This window comes from Osmerus mordax, chromosome 14, assembly GCF_038355195.1.
Source record: "Osmerus mordax isolate fOsmMor3 chromosome 14, fOsmMor3.pri, whole genome shotgun sequence".
In the NCBI taxonomy this organism is placed as follows: Eukaryota; Metazoa; Chordata; class Actinopteri; order Osmeriformes; family Osmeridae; genus Osmerus; species Osmerus mordax.
Genome location: NC_090063.1, coordinates 10,324,809 through 10,346,292, shown reverse-complemented (window position 1 = coordinate 10,346,292; position 21,484 = coordinate 10,324,809). Strand labels below are relative to the sequence as shown.

Sequence of the window (21,484 nt, the reverse complement as noted above, 5' to 3'; positions counted from 1 at the left end):
GGATTTGCTCTGCGACCTAAAGATACCCCAATTCTCCATTGCCCTCTGCTTCCAACTCCTGTTCATCATCTGTTCGTCAGCTGAGGGATGCCAACCACCAGCACAAATCACTGTCCCAGATATCAATCTGCCAACTCACCCTGGTACCCACACAGTGATCAATAGCCCTGGCTCTATTGTCCACACTTCATTCTTCAGGCTAAATTGATTACATTTCAGTTCGGGATGAATCCAGTGGTGAGATTCCAAGTCCTCCTTGTGCATCCAGGGTCACTGTGAAACTGATGCTGGTGTCATTCTGTTCTGTCTGTTACATATCCACTTATGTATCAATAGTAAAGCGTTTAGGAAAGGTTGTTTCACCCCAAAAAATCTCCTCAAAGCTCAGAAACTAACATTTTGGATTTTCTTGCTGGAGAAAGGGCATCTTTGTCCATCTTGAAACATTTTCTCGAAACTGTTGGATTGAATTGTTGGAGAAGAAGATGGCAGTGTGACCTATTGGAAGTCATGCATGCAGTGGAGGCCAGCTGTCGCTCTTATCCAGTTTTGAAGGCCCTAGTAATCAGCCGTGAAGATGACAAAGGACTGTCAAAACAGCAACCCAATCTCTGTTGACATTCATGCAAGTCTGACACTTTTGAATAAAAGCAACACCATCTCGCTCTCTGATAGACAAAAATGAAATCCTTTTTTCCATCCAAACCAATTATAAAACACATTTTATATATCTATAGTATGAAGATAGATGGAGAGAAGTACATTTAATCTCATACATGAACAGACCAATGAATAGATCATTAATTGCCTCCAACAGTGATTGAAAGAGCGTTCTAGAAAAACAACAACATCATGAGATCGTCACATCCTCTGGCCATTCACCCCTGACAGTGACGTGTGGGGACTGCCAAAGGACAAATGAGCTCGCGGCGTTTGTCTCACGGGTTTGCTTTCACATGACTGACTGGCTGGGGCTGTGTCTGGTAGCGCTGTGGTTGGTCAGGACCGTCTCTGTATGATGGCCAGCTGACCCACTCTGTGACAGAACCATGGCCAGAGGCTGAAAGCTGCTTCTCGTCCAGCTACTGTCACACATGAACATTACTGACGCAGTAGATGTAATGAAACCAGTATTTTTGGCTGTCTCTCTGTATTCATTTATTTTCCCCCCTCTTTCCCCTGTCCTTCTCTCTTTGTGTGAGGCTTTTAGCATCTTGGTAGATTTGGCTTAAGCAAGATCACAAAGGCCTATTTTCTCTGATCAAGTGGCCATGCTTTCATCTTTTGAGATTTGAATTATATGCATTTTAACTGTCAAAAAGGAGCCAATTATAGAGAGGTACTGTACAGAAGGTGTAAAGGTTGTTATGTAACAGAGCAATTCTTCATTAAACTGTCACAGTCTTCCATTTCGACTCATGGAAATCAAAAGATTTTGCCTTCAGCTTTTACACGGAATGTGTTTTCTCCTTAGTTTCCCCATATGCTTCTCTTTTTCCTTTTTTGAGCATTTCTTTTTCTTTTTTTATCTTAAAGCGTTTGAAGCTTATTCCATGTGTGACTTTACGTTTCTCTCTCACACATTCCTCTGCCATTTCCCATTCCCTTTCTTTCTTCAAATTTCCTACAGAGCATTCCCCATGCAATCTTTCTTTCTGTTCTTCTGTCTCTCTTTCTCTCAGTGTCTCTCTAGCTTGGTTTCGAAGCTTCTGTCATATTTCTCTACGTTTTGCTCATCCGGCTGTCTGATTGGGTTGGATTTAGTAGGCCAAATTGTACCAGAAAAGACCAGTTCTCTGTCTCATTCTGTGTATCTCCACTTCTTGCTCTCTCTCTTCTTCCTTTCTCTCTCAATATTTCTCTCCTTCTCCCTCTCCCTGTCGCAAGTTTTTTTTGTTGCTTCGTCTTTCTCTCACTCTTAGTAGTTTTGATTTCTCTCTCTTTCTCTCTCAACCACTTTACTCTGTGTGGATGAACGGCCTCACTGCAGAGAAAGTGAGTGACAGAACTATAAGCTCTGTGCGTGAAATAGGCGACGGAGGGAGAGCGCAAGAGAGAGAGAGAGAGAGAGAGAGAGAGAGAGAGAAAGAGAGCGAGAGAGAGACAGAAAGAGAGAGGAGGGGAGAATTTAAGCAGAAGCGTCACAACTAACGGAGAGGGAGGGAGGGTCTGAGGAGCAGAGCGAGGGAGCGACAGAGAGAGAGGGAGGGAGGGAGAGAGAGAAGAGGGGAGGATATATTGACTTGGAGCAGCTCTGCTCTCTCCACAGTGTGTAAAAGACAGAGAACGAGAGAACAGACATGATGGAGCGCTGGAACAGATGAAGACTGTCACTGGGTACGTGTACGTCATATGTGTGTGTGTGTCCACAAGGTGCAGTGAGTGAGACAGTCTGCGACGTACCTGTGGGCTGTATGTGTAAGTGCGCACGTGCAGACAAGCCAGTGAGTTTGTGCGGACAATGTGTTTCAATCAATGAGATTGTGTGTGCTTATCCGTGTGTGTGTGTGTGTGTACATATGTGTGCGTGTGTGTTCTAAGAAGATGCTGGATGTAAGATGGTTTGTATCTTTGTGTCCATCTGGCGAGTGAGAGTGTGTGAGTGTATGGAAGCACACTAGAGCATGCGTGTGTGTCGAAGGAAATAGACCAGAGACAAGGATATATATATATATATATATATATATATATATATATAGAGAGAGAGAGAGAGAGAGAGAGAGAGAGAGAGAGAGAGAGAGAGAGAGAGAGAGAGAGAGAGAGTTTTTGGCTCTGAGTAAATGACTGTCTTTACTATTGAGTCATTGCTCTGCATTGATGACTGGTTCTAAAGCACATTGGGCTGCTGATTGAGGGTAAACGTTGTATTGCTTTGAAACTCCTCAGAAGTGTCTCAGATGTTTGTGTGCTGGTGTGTGTTAGTGTGTACGTGTGATTTATAATATTTGCCAACCAATTTGTGTGATGTAATTATGATTGCTTCAGTACCAGACAGTTTCTGTTATAACAAGTCATTATATAAAGATGTTTGAAAAAATTATCATTTGCAAACTGTTACAGTATGACTCTGCTGTATCTGTACCCATTACTAGGAAGTGTGGTATAGGATTTTGAGTGGCGTTATGTAAATATTGCTCAAGGGTTTTGAAGATGAGAGATGGGGGGGGGGGGGCAGAGAGAGTGATAAAAGGAGGGGATTAGTGGAGGAGTATGTATAGTAAAGAGGGATATAGGGTTAATACTTTTAAACAATATTCTGCTGATAATGAATATTCATAAAGTTCTTTGATGTCGTTGGTCTATTTCTTTGTTGAAGCTTAACATGGGGGGCTTGGAGACAAGGGGCTTCGTTTCAAAACCACGTCAAAATGAACCATAACGAACAATGAGCTGACTTCCATTGCATCCCATAGCTCATCCCAGGATGAGCTAGACTGATACAAATCCCAAATTCCATTTGAACTATTGAGTAAAGTATAGCTTCATGGTTCCATTCAGGTTTTCTGAATCATGTAATTGGAATTTGTCCAAAAATCCTGCTACGGAAGATTTCAGATCAAAACAATCCAACATATGTTCCTTGAAAATTGCATTTTTTGGAAGGGTTTGTTGTTTGGCTTCTGATCACCCCTCTGTTCTTCTTTTTTCCCATCAATCCATCCCCCTCCTTTCTCTCTCACTCTGTTTTTTCTCCTTCCCTCCATTCCCTAGTTCCACCCAGCGGTCCATATGAGCGTCTCCAAGGCCCCGCCACCGCACTCGCACTTTGCCCCCCCCACCCACCCCCCCAACAACAACAACAACCACCAGCCCCCCGCCTCCTCCTCTTCTCACCTGGTAGTGCCCCCTTCTTCCTCCTCCTCCTCCTCCCCCCCCGCCCCTCACCATGCCACCCCGCCCCCTCCCTCGCCCGTCAAGATCTCTATGCAGGAGCACTTCGCCATCAACGTGTGCCCAGGGCCCATCATGCCCATACCCCAGATCTCTGACTTCTTCCCCCGTTTCCACGACTACCCCTGCACGCCGCCCCCGCCACGCGAGAAGAAGATCTTGAAGGAGGACAACAATGGGATGGTTGAGTTTGGAGGAGGTGGAGGAGAGAGGGACAGGGAGAAGAGGGAAGAAGATGAGGGCGAGAGGCAAGACTCGGACGATGAAGACAGTGAGTCGAGGGGGAGGTGTAGCATACAAGTTTGTAGTAACGTAGTATGCATAGAGCATGTGAAGCAGAGTGCGAATGATCAAAGACAATCGGGGGGGTTACGATTACAGGTAAGAACGATATATAAATGTATCGACCCCCCCCCCCCGTCCTGTTGTTTTTACCTCTTTTGGCGGGGTCCAAGTCTTAATTAGGGGGGTCAAACCCCCCCAAACCCCTCCGTAGTTCGAACCCTGATGTGAAGGACAAATCATTGAGCAATTTGGCCCAATTCAACACTCCCTCTGCCAAAGTGAGAGTTCAGAGGTTGTTTTACATGTTTTTGTCAGTGCGAGTTTCTGTGTACATCTCTCCTCCATGCTGCCTGCATTTGCCTTGTCATACTCGAGTCGAGCATCTTCTCAGTACTTTTGTCACAACCTCATTCTCTGAAACAGCGCCCTTGTGATTTATGTGAGTGTACTGGAATAATGTAATTCAGCCTATAAGTTTCTGTTAATTTTCCCAGAATGATGAAACACGACAGATTAATTCATAAATGGAATGTTTTTTAAGTGAGTGTCTGAAAAACACGTACCCCTGTATGCAGCTTGGGGTTGATACCACATGTGTGTGTGTTTGTGTGCGTTGATGCAGGTTTTGAAATCCCTGTACTTGTGTTCATTCATGCGTGTGTTGGCTTTAGTGAAATCAGGTTTGTGTGCTCAGAGCTACATTGACAGAAATCGATCGTTGTGTTTTCAGCTTACCTGGGCACACTGGAATTTAACTTGCTTTTTGATCAAGAAAACAACTGTCTACACTGCACCATCCACAAAGCAAAGGTAGGCACCACTCTTGTTAGCCTTGGTCTGAATTAGTCTTGAGAAGGCCAGTTTATGGATATCATGCTATTAGATTTTTTTACATAATTTTTATATTCATCTTTTAAGTCTGTTTAAAACTTGTTTTGGTCCTTAGTTTGGGGATTCAATTTAAGGCACAGACTATTCAAAAACCATGAGTTTAAAACAGTAAATCTTTTTCAATCTATGCTAAAAGGAGCTAATCTGAAGCTTGACATTTTGCCCATTCCTTACAATCCCAGACTGAGCTACAAACATATCCCCCAACGCAGAGAGAGAGAGAAATCAAAGTGCAAGCTTAAGCCTCATCCACCCGGCCAGCCTTTGGCTCATGTTGAATGCCCTCCGCCCGGTCTTACCCACGGAGGCAGGCTTAAGTAGAATCCAAAACTCAGAGCCAAGCCTCGAAAACAAAAGAGGGCCAAAGAGGAAACCGCTTGAACCTCTCACATTGCAGCGACACTCACTCTATCCCCTTGGCGATATAACGTGTAAAGTATTAATGCAACATGAGCTAGCTAGCAAGCTAATTTTAGAATGTGGCGCATGGTAAACACAACCTCTGCGAGTGTTTAGCTGCACCAGTGTGCAATAGACTTTAGAGTGACACTAAGGTTGGGAAGGAGTGCTCTGCTGTGCTATCGAAAGAAACATCGGACATGTTTCATTAGATAAAGAACATGATGTTCTCTGTGTGTACTATAATGAATTATGAACGCTCAACTTTTAACCTGGTCTTGTGTTTGTATGTGTCTCCACAGGGACTGAAGGCCATGGATTCCAACGGACTGGCAGATCCATACGTCAAGCTACATCTCCTGCCGGGGGCTAGCAAGGTCACTATGGCAACCCCATCCCAACATCCGTCAACGCTACACCCTCACTGTAGGGCCCCGAGGGTTCCACGCCCCGGCCAAAAGCTTCCATTTCCACTTCCAACTGCCCATTTATATTCTTCAAACCCATCTCCCAAACAGTACGAAGTGAAAAAAGCAAGACACATGACTGTATTGCCTCAAATGTATTCTGTTGACCACATCTTCAGTTCCCTGTGATTTTCTCATGTTGTACTCGATTTTCGGAATTGAAATTGGCCAATGTGCTATAGGTGCTCTGCATGGTAGCGCGTAGTTCCATGCAGTTTGATGGTGAGCTATTTCAGACAGACACTAAGGTGTTTTAGAACTTTAGTTCACCCCTCTTTATGTTTTGTTTTGGAACGAAGTGGCAGGAAGAATGTGCCCAGCTAGTTATTTTCTCCTCAGGTGGGAGACATTTTGTCAGCCATTTTCAACCGAAGATGATGCGAAATGATGCGGGAACAGATCCAGCACTGGAAAACACTATAGGAACATTTTGACCCCCACACCACCCTTTCTCCTTGTCCCACCACCCATTTACTCCCCCACTCCACTCCCCACATCCCCCTTTCTGTTGTCTTCTTTTGTTACCTCTCTGTCTTTTTCTCTATCGCCTTACGCTCCTATCTCTGTCACTATCTCTCTTTATCCGTGTGACCCAATTTGACCTTGGGATACCAACACAGTGTCGAGAGGGAGCAGAGGGAGGGAGAGATGGAGGGGGGGGGCAGATGAGGGGAGGACAGCAGCAGGTGGTTGTCATGGAAACAGCGAGGATTGTTACACGGCTCACGTCAACAGACGAGTGTGGATGGGGGGGAGAGAGGGTGAGACAAGGGCTGGGGAGGAAGAAAGAGAGGGGTGGGGGGATATAACGTCAGCTTGCACACAAGTACCCACAAACCTCTGTTTGGCAAATATCGACCACACGGGTCCGGTGTACCCAGGAGTGGGAGCATGTGACTAGGAGGCACGAGCACTCGCACACACACACACACACAGGTATTTATATAATGGTCCACAAAATGAATGAATGTGACGTAAAACGCACTCAAGCACTGCAGCGAGGGCGTGACTAGCAAGGACAGACCCACACCTGCTCTTAGACACGTCTTCTCACTCACCGTGTGTCGTACCTATACACCGCTGTCAAGTCTCTTATGAACACACACTTGCCCACAATAACTCACAGACACACAGCGTGACTCACTGGTACTTACAGATGCACACATGGCTCACTCACAGTTACGCATGTACACACCCTCCCCACATGTTCGCTCACACACACACGCTCAATCAGCAAGCGTCTGCCGGTGTCTCAGTGTTCTGGTATTTTGGCTTGGTGTTCTCGTCTGCTCGCTGTCTATGGCATCACTCCTCCTAATGCATAGTGCATGGAGAATGAGATTTCTGATCCTGGGAGAAAGAGAGTGTGAAAGAGAGAGAGGTCCATTTTAGAAAAGCCATGTACGGGAGGGTGGGGTGGGGGGGTGGAAGAGGGGGATAAAGGGAGAGAGAGGGCTACTGATAAAATATTAGGGGGCGGAAGATGTGTAATTATTGGAGAATAAAGAGAGAGAGAGAGAGAGCGGGAAAGAGAGATAGAGTATGGATGTTTGAATGTCGGCAATGATTTAGGTTGGGAGCAGAGAGGAAGACAGACAGGAGGGAAGAGAATAAGCGAGAAAGGAAGGGTGTATATGTGAGGTAAGGGAAAGAAGAGGGAGTGAGAGAGGGCCAGGGACAAGAGAGAGAGAGAGGTAATTAGCTACGGAGCACCAGGGTGTTGACAAATGCCCGCGGACTCTGAATTTCGGCTTGTGCTACACAGAGCCCGGAGAGTATACACTCCTGCTCGCTCAGCTGTGTGTGTGTGTGTGTATTGGGGATAAAAACTGGGAATGCATGCCTGGTTTTCAGCTTCAAAGGGAAAAAATATGCTAGTTGAATAAGACAGAAAATAAAAGCTCTATGCAAAAACAAAAGCTACAGCATTGACATCCTGGAGGTAGCTCTGTGGGAACAAGCTAGCGAGTGAGTGCTAACTCCTCCTCAGTCATTCATAAAGGAGAAGATGACACACTGTAGGTAAGCGAGTGTCAGGCATTTCTGTTTTGGAATGCTTTGATTTCTCATGCAAATTCTGTTAGCGCAGGCTAATTGACCGATGTGCTGCGCTAGCGTAGTGGGGCTTGTTTTGGGCACACTGGCGACAGGTTGTGGGAGACAGACGGACAGGTGAGTCGGGGGAAGCCTCCTGTCCTCTCATCCTCCTTTACAAAGTCGGTGAGCAGATGCCTGCATTTCCTGAGGGAAGAGATAAATGAAGTTTCTGCTCTCTACTTTCTCTCTCTCTTTCTTTCCCCCCTCCCCAATCTGTTCTCCTGCTACCTCTTGCCTTCACTCTTTACTCTGCTCATATTTTTCGCTCCCACAGCTCTGGCTTCATCTCTTGTACCTAATGCCCCCCCCATCCCCCATCCCCCACTCTGCCATCTCACCTCTTCCTCACATCTCCCTATCAGTCTCTCACACTCTCTTTCTTACACTCCCTCCTTTGTCCCCTCTCTCCGACTCTTTTTCTCATTCAATTCTCTACCTGATCTACAGCTTTCCTTCCTCCCTCATTCTCATCGGCCCTCCTCTATACGCTGTTACACTGTCTCTTTCTATCTCTCTTCTGGTTCTTTCCCTCCATCACTTTCTCTGATTCCTCACAATATCCCCGTTGCTTGTCTCCTATAGGCCAATAAGCTGAGGACAAAGACCTTGAAGAATACCCTGAACCCTGTGTGGAGCGAGACCCTCATGTACCATGGCATCACAGCTGCCGACATGACCACTAAAACACTCAGGTACAAAACTACAACTCCCACACGCACGGCCAAACAACTGCCTACAATTCCCAAAGAAACCATTTTATTAGACTGTTTGTTATCCAAGGGATCCGATTCAAAGTCCCCAAGGGCCCTAGCTGAAACACCTGCCTACAATTCCCAGAAGGCCCTCTAGGCCAATTCATTATCCAGGCCAGGAACAATGGCCAAGTGTTCCATTAGCGTTTGATGCATTAACTGCTCAGGTGATAGCTTTGTTTGAGAGTCTCCAACCGCTCATTCACAGAGAGCTCTAAATATGGGTACTGAAGTGATTGAGGTCAAGCATGGCTCACTGTGGCCAAAACTCAGCCGCAGTCTTAACCTTGGTTTGAGCATGTGGGTGAGTTTGTGTATGTGTGTGTATGTTTTGCAGAAGATAGTACAGTACGACACATGTGGACAGGATTAGAATTAATGGGAGTCAGGTGGCTGAGCGGTGAGGGAGTCGGGCTAATAATCTGAAGGTTGCCCGTTCGATTCCCAGCCGTGCCAAATTACGTTGTGCAAGGCACTTCACCCTACTTGCAGGAACACACGTACATACACACACATCCCTGGTCACAAAGTTATCACACAACCCCTGCTGGAGGCACAAAGACAGACAGGTGTGTGTCCTCAAGCTTTCTTGTCAAGGTCAGCTGCTGGACAGCAAAGCCATGTGTGTCTCCCACCTCCCCCCTCCACACACACCAGCACCACCTGCTCACAAACACGCACGCACCCGCCCACATCCTTCCAACCCAAACACGTCAACAGACACACACACCCTCATTACACACCCACATGGGGGCTCTGGGGAAGAGAGCAGGAGATGGAGAGAATGAGAAAGAGAGACACAGGAGGAGTAAAGAGTGAATGATACAGAGTGACAAGTATGAGGGAGTAACAGAACAACCGTTGCCAAAATGTAGTTGGGAGGAGGGAGGGATGTGGGGGAGGGAACATAGCAGGGATTCGACGCAATTAAATATAAAAGCTTGGACTCACAGAGATGGGGATGAAGTGAGAGAAAGGGTGAGAGAGAAAAGGGGAGAGAGAGGAGAGGGGAAAAGAGAAAGGAGGAGGAAAGAGGGAGACGGGAGAGAAGGGGAGAGGGACAGAGAGAAGTGGATAGTGTGGGGAAACGGACACTGGAAGGGCACCCTGCAGCAATGCTTAGCCCCCCAGCCAGGCCCCTTCTGTGCCTAGTTTCATCTCACCAGTGGGACATGACCTGAGGGATGGGGATGGGGATGGGGGGGGGGTCTTTCCCTCAAAAAGCCCACCTCAGAGCATCGCCAAGTGGGCAGGTGTTGCTCAGATTCAGCCTCTCTCCAAGGAGCAGCCTTGAGCCTCTGGAGCTGAAGAATTGGACGGTGGTTAAACAGCAGGTTTTACACTCTGGGGAAAATGAGTAGTGCAGTGAGGCAGATAAGCAGAGGATTTGTGTGTGTGTATGTGTGTGTGTGTGTGTGTGTGTGTGTGTGTGTGTGTGTGTGTGTGTGTGTGTGTGTGTGTGTGTGTGTGTGTGTGTGTGTGTGTGTGCGTGTGTGTGTGTGGAACTTGATTGAATATGCTATAAACTGAATTTGTGAGCAACATGGTGGACTCCGATCCCATGGCTGCTGGTCAATATTGATGCTTAATTAGAGAGTATAAGACCGGTGGTGGTGGTAGTGGGAGTTTCAAATATGTTGTCTGAAGGATGGCCAGGTTATCCGTTTTTTATTAGAAGGTAAGAACAGCTTTCAGTCAAGCCTCTTTTTTGCCGTCTTTCATCAGTAATCAGAATACTTTGAGTAGTACTGGTGGTTGTACAGTTGTAGTAGGCTGTTTGAAATAGTCACACATTTATGCACCCACACACATTTGTCTCAGTTGGAGGCTAATTTGATGGAAATTTGGCATAAAGGTGCTGCCTCAACATGCTGTGAAAATAATCGCCACTATCCACTACCAGTTTTATTTGTGTTTTTGTGTATGAATGTGGCACTTCAGACTATTACACATTCAAGAGGGGTCTGCCCCATTTCTCCGGGGCCTTTTCTTTTGAAAGCTTTGAATCCTAATTCGTTCAGTCAGAAAGTAGATGTATCTTATTTTGTGATTTGTGAAAAAACTGTGATTGTTTTCAAAATATCGCTGCCATCTGAGGTATATCTCACAGGGACTTTTTTGCAGAGAGATGGTCCTTTCACTGTACTTGCAAGCATAGGGCATTGATAATTATATATAGAACCATGCCCAAGGGAAATGTCTTACAGATGGAAATACCTCAAAGAAGAAATACATCAGGATGTCTGAGAACATATTGTGGTCTTATTGTGGATCGTTTCGTGCAAAAAGAACTATCCACACTCATCACTGGTGTTACTTTCACACTGTCAGTCAGAGAAAGTAGTCTACCGTATCTGGCTGAGAAACAAGCCGGTCGAGACGTTTTTCGACAAAATCAGCAGCCGCCATCGCCACCGTGTCCCGCGGTAGTTGTCTGTACTCTGTACCTCCTCTTTTCCTTCCTGTCTTACATCCTTCCCTCCCTCCCTCTATCTCTCCATCAAATTCTTTAATGGACTTTCCTCAGTGATAAGTGATCCAAGAGATTTAAGAGCCCAGCTATATTTAGATGTGTTACAATTTAGATGTTAATACCGAAGGGGAAAATTGATCAGATAAATCTTAATTAAAATATTACAGTGTGTTTATTTTAAACTCCCTATGTTATCTGAATCACCTTGGATGGATGGGTATGGAATGCACTGATGGTAATTCAGCTAGCTTTCACCCAAAAACACAAGAATTGGTCTGTCAGTGCAGTGCATGTGACTAAGATAGATTTAACTAATTGGGTTAAGGTGGAGGGTGTGTGCCATATGGATAGCACATGTGGGTGAGTGGGGGGGTGAGATTGACAGTGCAAGGTGTGATATTCTTCTTCATCACCCGTGCACACGTCAGTTTGACACGGCATTCTGGGAACAGTGCACAGTGCACACACAAAGACTCACACACAGGCACATATTAGCTCTCTCTTTCACACACATACACAGTCTTTCTCTCTCTGACTAACACACACACAGACGGTATGACTAACTGTCTGGAGCTGGTGTGTTTGTGAAAAGGAAGACAGCAGAGGAAGAGAGAAGGAGAGAAAAAAGAGAGTGTGTTGTGACAGAGTGTCACCTCCACCCCCACACAGTCCCACGGGGGAAGGCTATTCAGACTCCGAGCCAATGAGCTCATGAGAGACCAGATACTACGGAGGTCCTCCTACTGTTCATTTATTTTTAAAGGGAGAGAGTTTGTTCTGGAAACCACTTTATCACAAGATCATGGGGGTAACTTTGAAATGTGCTTTACTGAGGCTGCAGTCTACAGGTATTCACAGCTCAGGGTACATAGATGCGTTCTATGGATGACAGTGTTTACTTCTTGAATTTGGGACGATAGCACGCTGCTGCAGATGGTGGATGTTGATTAGAACCCCCGAGGAAATATGGACTTAAACACACATGCACACACTCTGATATCTCACAGAGCCATGACATGGAAAGCTTTCTGACCCAAACAGACACACACACACTTGGCTGTCTGAGAGAATTTATAGACCCAAGGCTTAACCAAAGCTGACTCCACGGTGCCCCTCCCCCCTGTTTGTGTGCGTGTGTGTGCGTGTGTGTGTGCTCAGGCTCTGCGTGTGTGACATGGACCGTCTCGGCCGCAACGAGTTTATCGGTGAGGTGCGAGTGCCTCTGAAGAAATTGAAGGAGGGAGAAAGCAAGAGGTATAACATGGGCTTGGAGAGAATTGCACAGGTAGGTGGTGTTTGTGTGTGTGTGTGCGTGTGTATTTGTGTGTGCCCGAGTGCAAGTGGGTGTTTGTGTTGGTGTACCCACAATATGGCATGGATCTCATAGTGCATAAATGAGTAATTGCCTGTGGCCTAGATTGATTGCATTTTCAGTATTATATTGTGTGTGAATGTTATAGCCGTTGGCTAGATACATGCTAGATAAATAAGGTCCGATTCTGTGTATATTGATATAAACCACCCTCTCTCACTCTACCCTTCTCTCTCCTCTCTCTCTCTCACTGTGTCTCTTGCTCTTTCAATATCGTTCCTCTCTCTGTCCCTCGGTGTCTCAATCTCTTTATCTCTCTCTCTCAGAACAAGGAGAGCAACAACCAAGCCGTAGAGCAGGGAGCCCCTGTAGCAGAGGAGGAGGTAAGCCTTGAGAGTGTAGTCTTCATATCAACACTTTGTTTGCCCACAGACGCCAGTCATATGGATGGTGTTGAGTCGATAAGGCCTTCTGAACTTGACAGCAGCAGTGATGGTTTTATAAAAGTCTCTGCGTCTCATTAATTCTCACATCACACGTCTGACTTATCTAGTCGTTTCATGATCTTTGGTTTAATGATGGCCTTGCAATTAGCTTCCATGCGTACATCTACTGTAGGTTGTTAATGTCATGACGTCCAAGGCATGGTACATGAAATTGTACGTGCAATAAAGTTGGGTTACGGTTAATTGTGTGTGTCCATCATTTTGCACCCCCTCCCCACCCACCCATCCTTCCCAATCCCACCCACTTCATCTTGCCAATTCCCCCATCCCCTCAACCCCCAGCGTGGCCGTATTCTGGTGTCACTGTGCTACAGCACGGAGAAAAACAGCCTGCTTGTGGGAATCGTGCGCTGCGCCCACCTTGCCGCCATGGACTCCAATGGCTACTCTGACCCCTTCGTCAAAATGTGAGTAAAGGCATGGGTGCACCTGAGCCAGTTTTTTCGGTGGCAGTTCGCCTCCTGAGGGCATGAAGAACTGTGAGAGAACATACTGTAGAGAGACCAGGAGACATACTGTGACAGCACAGGAGGTGATGTGTCTTAAATGTATTGACTTCCTGTTGTCGGGACGCAAATGAAGAGACCAGACTTTCCTGGTAGACCTTGGAGGTGTTTTTCTTTCACTGTCTCTATTTTGTTACCTTTTAATCTTTCCATCTCTCACTCCTTTTCTCCAAAGTATTGATTTGTTGCTGTTATTTAGACCTAGCTCTGAGCCCCTTATCAGCCAATTTTGATGTATGGTGAGATAAAGCTTATGGCATGCTGGTTGTGCACCTAAGAGATTGTCAGGTTTTTTTCCTCTTTATATCCCTCTTTTCTATGGAGTCGATCTCTTTCTGTCTCTGTTTCTTTTTCCCTTTCCTTGTGACAAGCACTGGATGATGAGTGTGTCCGGGTGACGTACTAGAAGCTTTTTTTCTCTTCTTTTGAAAGCTTGAATTTCATCTGCATTTCTCCATCTCCCTCTCTGCCTCTCACTCTTTTAACACTCACTCTTAGGTGTGTCAGAGGCGCTCATTTTGTGGCTGCTGGGAGGAGGTGTTTGCCGTTTGTTTGGTTTTCCCACTTCCTCAAAGAGAGCTTTGTAACAGACTAGACTCATCTTACTTTAGATAAATCATTAACTTGACATGTCGGTCCAAAGAATCAGACAGTTCTCCACTTGAGATTCTAAAACCCCATCTAGAATCCACAGAAGATATTAACCAAATGACCAGATTAATTCCATTACATTTAGAATAATATTCAGTAAAGTTCCCTGTAAAACTACACTGGATAAAGTAATCTGTTTCTATGGAGCCTCCATCAATGTCATGTCTGGCAGTCTCACCTAGGTGATAGAGACGACCAACCAAACTCACGTTCCGTTATAAACATGGGGGAGTCAGGTGCCTGAGCGGTTAGGGAATTGGGCTAGTAATCTGAAGGTTGCCAGTTCGATTCCTGGCTGTGTCAAATGACATTGTGTCTTTGGGCAAGGCACTTCACCTTACTTGCCTCGGGAGGAATGTCCCTGTACTTACTGTAAGTTGCTCTGGATAAGAGCGTCTGCTAAATAACTAAATGTAAATGTAAACATGGCAGGTAGTTCAAAAGGTATTCAACTTGTGTGACAATGACCAGTAAGAGTCCATGGAATTTTCCAGAACAGGAAGCCAGGTTTGCTGAACTGAGCCTGCAGGATCAATACAGTGCCTAGTACTTGCTAGCAATTATTTTAGCACTCATCCTATCAAGCACCTATTCCCACCTGTCGCGCTGTTTCACACTGTGTGGGTAGTGTAACAAAAGTTACTTCTGGATGCCCACACTCACTTTTACATGGTGTGTGTGTTTTTGTTTGTGTGTGCGTAAGCGTTTAAAAAAAACTTTTCTGAAAAGGTTATGGATGCATGAGTGCGTTTTTCAGGTCACACCCCCTCTAGTTAGTGATGGCAAGCTTTGTTTTATACTTGTACACTGCAGCATACTTTCGCACCTGGGTTTCACTGAATAAACAGGCCACCACTACAAGGCAAGAGTGTGTATGTATGTGTAGTTTATTCTGATAGCTGAAGATTATGTTTTATTTCACTGTGTGCACTGGAGGCCAGATATCTGTCTGCAGTTTGATGAGATACTGCAGAGATTCTTCTTAGAACTCCAAGCACACACGCTTACATGTCTGACGTGAGATACGACCCATGTCCGACCGGAGCTATTTCACCAGAGGACTGAATAACCAAGTGGAGCGATCTGCCCAGAGCCAGTTACATTTGTAGGATAACGCAGGTCTGCATATTAACTGAGTCTGCTTTCCTCAGGCTCTGACAACTCACTTCAGGCTATACACTTGCTGGTGTATTAAATGACCCATTTAAAATTAGTAAAAAAATAAATTTTTGAAGCATTTCACGCTATTCAAACAAAGCTTTAGTGTGCAAATAGGAATCTGAGGACACTTATTTTACACGCTGTAGACCCACGCTGTACTGTTACTATGGGCATAATGAGATGATGTCCGTGCCATTCCATTTGGCCTTTAAAGAAACGCTCCGCAATAGGTCAAAAATGATCTGCCACCTCCTCCTCGTTGCGGTTTGGTAAGATCAATTTGCTTTTTCATCACCGTTTAGACCCCATTTGTTTAATTCTCCATGGATGACTAGCTCCTCCTCTGTAGCAGACAGAAGGACTGCGATATTGAGGCATGAAAATGCTCTTGGACTGCAGGCTGGAGAGAAACATCCAAGAGAGAGCTTTGTGAGAACTGGAGTGTCTGTTTTTCGCCGCTGACTAAGCAGGCTGTCATCTTTGTGTGTGTGTTTGTGTGTGTGTGTGTGTGTGAGAGAGAGAGAGAGAGAGAGAGAGAGAGAGAGAGAGAGAGAGAGAGAGAGAGAGAGAGAGAGAGTTTGTGCGTGTGTTTGTGTATGTTTGTGAATTCACAAACATACACAACGTGGGCTGTTTTAAGGTCTATTTCTCCTCGCTTCTTTTCGGCTGTCACTGTTTCTTTCCCGTCATCGAACTTTTGTTCTCTGTTTCTTTCTAGCTTCATCCTAGCTTTCTCTCCCATTCACCCATTTTCATAAATCCATGACCTCATTACTTGTTTTCTCTTCATGGGATAGTCATTTCATGTCATATAATTTCCTTTCAGATCAGTGTGTTTCTTTCTTTCTGTCTCTCTCTCTCTCCACCTCTCTCACTATCTCTCCCCATCCACCACCATACTGTGTTGTTGTAAACTAACCTCCTTGCATGCATAACCTTGGCATAAACTCTTTACTCATGTGTCGATGAGTTACGTAGTTAGGGGTGGGCGGCCTAGGTTGCAGAGAAATTTCTCAACGATGAAAAACATCTTGACTTGAATTTATGCTGATGGTGATGAGCTCCCTCACAGCCCTCGGGGGACGCCTTCTGTCGGCTGTTGGCTGGGACGTGCGCCTTTTCAAATATCTGTGCGCCCCCCCAGCACCACTTTCAAAACAACATTTTATGTGACTCTTTTCCCATAGCCTCTGTTATTCTTTGTTTCACTATAAGGGTAGAATTGAGCTAACTAGTCTCGTTGTGTGTCGTCGTTGTCGTCGTCGTCGTCCCCCATCCCCCCCATTGCACGATGTTCAGAGTCACGTCCTGGTGAATGACAGAGTGCTCGAATTTTCGCTTTGGTTGTGAAAGTTGTCTTTCAGTAGGAGGGAGAACATACTGGAACAGCCACGCTGTGTCATCTGTCTTATTAGAACATCCCTCTCTGTCTTGCTCCACCTCTCTTCTCCTCCTTTCAACTCACCCTTTCTACATTTCTACTTTTTCTTTCTGCCCCCTTCGGCCTCAATTTCTCTTTTCCTCTTTCTCTCTTTCTATCGTCTTCTCTCTCTTTCTCTTTCTCTCTCTCTCTCTCTTTCTCTCTCTCTCTCAGTGTACTACAGCCTGATATGGGGAAGAAGTCCAAGTACAAAACCACAGTCAAGAAGAAGACTCTGAATCCTGAATTCAATGAGGTACTTCTCTCCCCCGTGCCTACATCTGGAAGAGCCTCTTAATCAACCGACCTGGCAACCCGCTCAATAGCTAAATCCATAGCCCCTAATTACATCCTACTTGTCATTTTACGTAACTGCATTCATTAGAGAGTTCAAAATACTGTGTTGAATGTAGTCAACACAAAAACATTTCCTTTTCTTTCAACAACTCCTGTCTCTGAACAATGTGTGTGTGTTTGGATGCCTTCACAAGCTCAAGTTTTCACGTGTGCATGCACGTGTGTGCATCCACATGAATATTTTTTTCTTTCAGCCTTTCAGCCTTATGGCTGCGTCAGCTTGAATGCATCCCTCTCTTGTCTCTCTCTCTCCACCTTTTTCAGGAGTTTGCATATGAAGTTCCACATGACCAGCTGGCAAAGAAAACACTGGAGATTTCTGTGTGGGACTACGACCTGGGAATGAGCAACGACTTCATAGGTGAGGGAGCGAGTGAAAGGAGGAGAGGAGGAGTACTGAGAGGCAGAGAATAGAGGGTGATTCAAGAGGAGCGAGAGGGGGAGCGAGAGGGGGAGCGAGAGGGGGAGTGGGAGCGGGAGCATGCATGAAAAGATGAGAGGAGCCAGAGAGAGGAGTGCGTGGAAGGAGAGGGAGAATTAGTGTGGGGCGGAAGTAGGCGAAGAAGAGTGAGAGAGGGAACATGTGGGAGGGAGAAGCAGAGTGTCTTCAAAATGGAAAAGGGTAGCATTTTTTTTTCCATCGCCATCCGTCATCCTGTTGACACTCTAGATAGATGCAGCTTTTTACCACAGATAAACTGCTGTGGCAGGCTCTCATACACACACACTCAGGCACACTCACACACACACAGAGAACGGTGGGGCACAAGGGAGAGAGACAGAACTGATGGAGAGAATGGATCACCATCTTGAGAGCTCCGAGGCCTTGAGATCAAAGTGTTTTATTTCTGTGTGTGTGCGTGTATGTGTGTGTGTTGGTCCAACATTGAAATAATGCTCAAGAATGAGTTATTACCCACTCCGGAGAAGAAGCAAAGCTATTGGTCCAATACACAGCACAGACTAACCTCTCTTTCATGACCACTATGCTTATGGGGCAAATAGAACACAACCTAGTTATGTTACAGCTGAGAGACTAACGATATGGAGAAGAGAGAGAGATTGATGGAGAGAGAGTTGGGTATGGAGAAAAGTAGAGGGGGGAAGAGGCAGAGTGGATGAGGGAGGGAGGGCGGAATAGTGGATGACGGAAAGGAGGGAGGGAGAGAGTGAGAGAGGCACACTTGTCAATGATGACAAGTGACAGGGACAATGGAATGGAAGAGAGAGTTGTGAAAATAAAAGAAGTGAGAGAGAGAGAGAGACAGAGAGACAGAGAGAGAGAGAGAGAGATACAGAGAGAGAAAGAAAGAAGGCAGACGGAGGAAAACAAATAGAAAAGAGAAGAACATGTGAAGGAATAGAGAGATAAGTGATGAGGGGTAAAAGAGAGAAAGGGCTGATAGCCTAAAGGGTCATATGTACTGTAGAGGGGATGATGTCTCCGAGGTGGGAGGTGCAGAGACACAGAAGAGAGCGACGTACGACAAGAAAAACAAAAGGAGGGAGGATTTGAGAGATACCGAGTGGACAGAGACAGACTGCAGTCGTCACCACTAATCTGTGGGAGTGATATTGATGACTGGACAAGGTCTCTCATTTAGAACAAACAGGAGGAAGAGGAAGGAGGGGGGAAGACAGGGAGGACAGAGAGGAGGAGTGGGGGGGAGGGGGGCAGTTAGCATAGCCTGTTAGAGGTTTGTGTGTGTGCTGTGTGGATGGATGATGTGTTTGTGTGGGTGGCTGTATTCACCACAAAGAGTGTGTGTTTGTGTGTGTGAGCGCATCATGCCTTGCGTCATCCGTGTCAACCTATCCATCAGTGTTGCCTCACCTCCTTTGTCTCTCTTTCTCTCTCGTCCCATGGTTTGCACACTTACCACCCGCTTGTCACAGATACCTCCTGGGCACGCGAAACATGCTATTGATTTCTGTGTGTGTGGGAAGAGAAAGGTGAGCTTGGAAAACAAACTGCAAATGCATCCGTGTGTGTGTGTGCTTGGCCTAATTAACGTCCGTTACCATCCACCATGTTAATGTAATGGTACGCATTAAATGATGTCTCAGTCAATAATTTAGATTCCAAAAGATAAAGTTTGTATTGAAGTTTGCATGAGAGCTTGACAAAGGAGCCCATGATCCACAAACAGAAGAAAACATCCCCCATCCACCGACAAAAAAAAACATTCCTCACAGAGGCTCGCAAGCACACAGACTTGAATCGTGACACGCTGGGGAAAACGCTTTTGTCTGTAAAATACAGTTTATGGCTTCATGCTGTGATGCTTGTACCACTACAAGCAAGATAACTGCTATCTGTATCTCTTCCTCTCTCTCTGTTTCTCGCTTTCAGTTTTTTTCGTCCATTTGGCTTCTTTTCCTCTTTTTTGATCTATCTTTGGTGTTTTTCATTTCTCTGTCCCTTTTCTTCTGGAATGAGAGTCCATTGTCGTGGTTGGTATTTTGAAGGACAATTCATCTTGATGACTCAGCAGTGAATGAATGCTTGTATTGTGGATTTTTCTATATTTCTTTCTTTCTGTCTGTCTTTCTCTCTTAGGTGGAGTTGAATTGGGCATCAATGCCAAAGGAGAGAAACTTCGGCACTGGTTTGAGTGCCTCAAACACGCAGGAAAGAAAGTGGAGTACTGGCACACGCTCACACAGCAAGGAGCCCCCAGTAGTGATTAACACACACACATATACCTTTATTAATGAATGAGTAATAATCAACTAATGCAGTAATAAAAGGATGTGATCAAAAACATGCAATAATTAAAACAGTAATTATAACATCATAATTATCAATAATCAATGGTAGGAGATTATGACAATGACCAAGTTATGCATAATAATAATTATATGAATAATTATAATTATAACTATAATAATATTATTATTATTATAATAATGTCACAACACCGTTTTTCTTAAAGGTAAAACAGTTTGTGAAAAATAATGTCCCTCATTAAAAGTGTTGATTGTGAAAGTGCTCACAAATTGTGCTTTAACCCCATTAACTGCATTCTGTCATCCAATGTTACTCATGAACAACGTAGAAGCCTCACCTGTACGAGACGTTTGTAAGCAACTGCAAGGTTAGAAGGTTACAGTAGCAAGGTTAATACAAACACTGACTAATGAGGATGACTTGGGTGATCAAGTTGTAAAAAGAAATCTCATCATGTTTATCTGATGCAATCCTACACAATATACGGTGAAGCACAAAAGGGTCCATTTGATGGTGTCTACCTTAACTGTCTGTAAGTAACTGTCCCAAATCTGTAATTGACAGTGAGTGGCTTGGTGTCAAAGATAATATTTGAGTTTGTAGTGTGTGTGTGTGTGCAAATATTTGTGCGCCTATACATTTTCAGAAGTGTGTATTATTGTGTATGTGTGTGAGAGTGAGATTGAGAGTGAGAGAGCGAGAGTATGTGAGTGTGTCTCTGGATATCAGTGTCACGTCCACTCTCCCAATGTGTCCAACATCCACCACCCCATCATGAGGAGAATCACCCCAACATGAAAGACTAAGGATGAAAAAGAGAGACTCACATGAATGTTCCACACAGTGACACTTCCCATGTCCAGTGGTGACTGTCACACACAAAGGGACACCCGACCTCTGATCCCCATCTTTTGACGCCAACTTCTTCCTGGCTGACAGCTTCAGACGCAAACTCAAGACCAGTTACAAACCAAGCCTACCTTCTCCATGTGCAACAGCAAAGTATTACAGTTTAAGAGGAGACAAAGAAACACTTTTTTTCTTTTCCATCCTGTGATTCAAGGAATCAACTAATCAAGAGGCTCCGATGATGATCATGTTTCATTGGATGTATTTGGTCTGGTATCGAACAGAAATCTGCACACACTGTGGTCCTACAAGTCATGAGAGGTCCTTACACATTTCAAACCCCTAGCTGATCCATGAAGGCTGGCTAGGTGTAACAAAAATGGCGGAAACTCTACCTAGCTTCACTTGGAACACGACAACATACTTCTATCTATCTGCGATGTTAAGGTCCACTGAACGGAGAAAGTGTTTTGGTTGCAGTGAGACCACAGGGACTATCTGTTTCTCTGAGATGAAAGACAGCCCACAGAGTTTAATACTAGGGTTGCCAGACATGTAGAGATTTGACAGCAGAAACCCCCTTCTCTGGTATGGATTTCTCCCTGTGGGGAAAGGGAACTCTGTCATAATGGATTATAGTCAGAAGATTGGCCCATCCTGGGGCGTTCCCAGTGGTTTGGTGGAGAATCACAGACTGAACAGTAGGCAGAATCATACTAATGTATTGATACATAGT

At 45.2% G+C, this 21,484-nt stretch overlaps 1 protein-coding gene across 1 annotated transcript; it reads left to right on the top strand.

Moving 5' to 3' along the window:
• The first annotated feature begins 3,729 nt into the window (after positions 1–3,729).
• On the top strand, positions 3,730–19,928 carry doc2g (double C2-like domains, gamma). The gene is made up of 10 exons (XM_067250861.1): positions 3,730–4,162; positions 4,907–4,986; positions 5,769–5,843; positions 8,613–8,722; positions 12,414–12,540; positions 12,894–12,950; positions 13,356–13,480; positions 16,986–17,067; positions 17,433–17,529; positions 19,729–19,928. The coding sequence occupies exons 1-10, from the start codon at positions 3,730–3,732 to the stop codon at positions 19,857–19,859; spliced, it is 1,317 nt and encodes a 438-aa protein (XP_067106962.1). The 3' UTR covers positions 19,860–19,928.
• The last annotated feature ends 1,556 nt before the right edge of the window (positions 19,929–21,484 follow it).

Bases quoted from the DNA above. Each gene is read 5' to 3' on its own strand.
- doc2g (XM_067250861.1), top strand. From the start codon at position 3,730: ATGAGCGTCTCCAAGGCCCCGCCACCGCACTCGCACTTTGCCCCCCCC. The intron at 8,723-12,413 runs GTACAAAACTAC...GTGTGTGCTCAG, and splicing joins ATGACCACTAAAACACTCAG to GCTCTGCGTGTGTGACATGG. The intron at 12,951-13,355 runs GTAAGCCTTGAG...CTCAACCCCCAG, and splicing joins CCCCTGTAGCAGAGGAGGAG to CGTGGCCGTATTCTGGTGTC.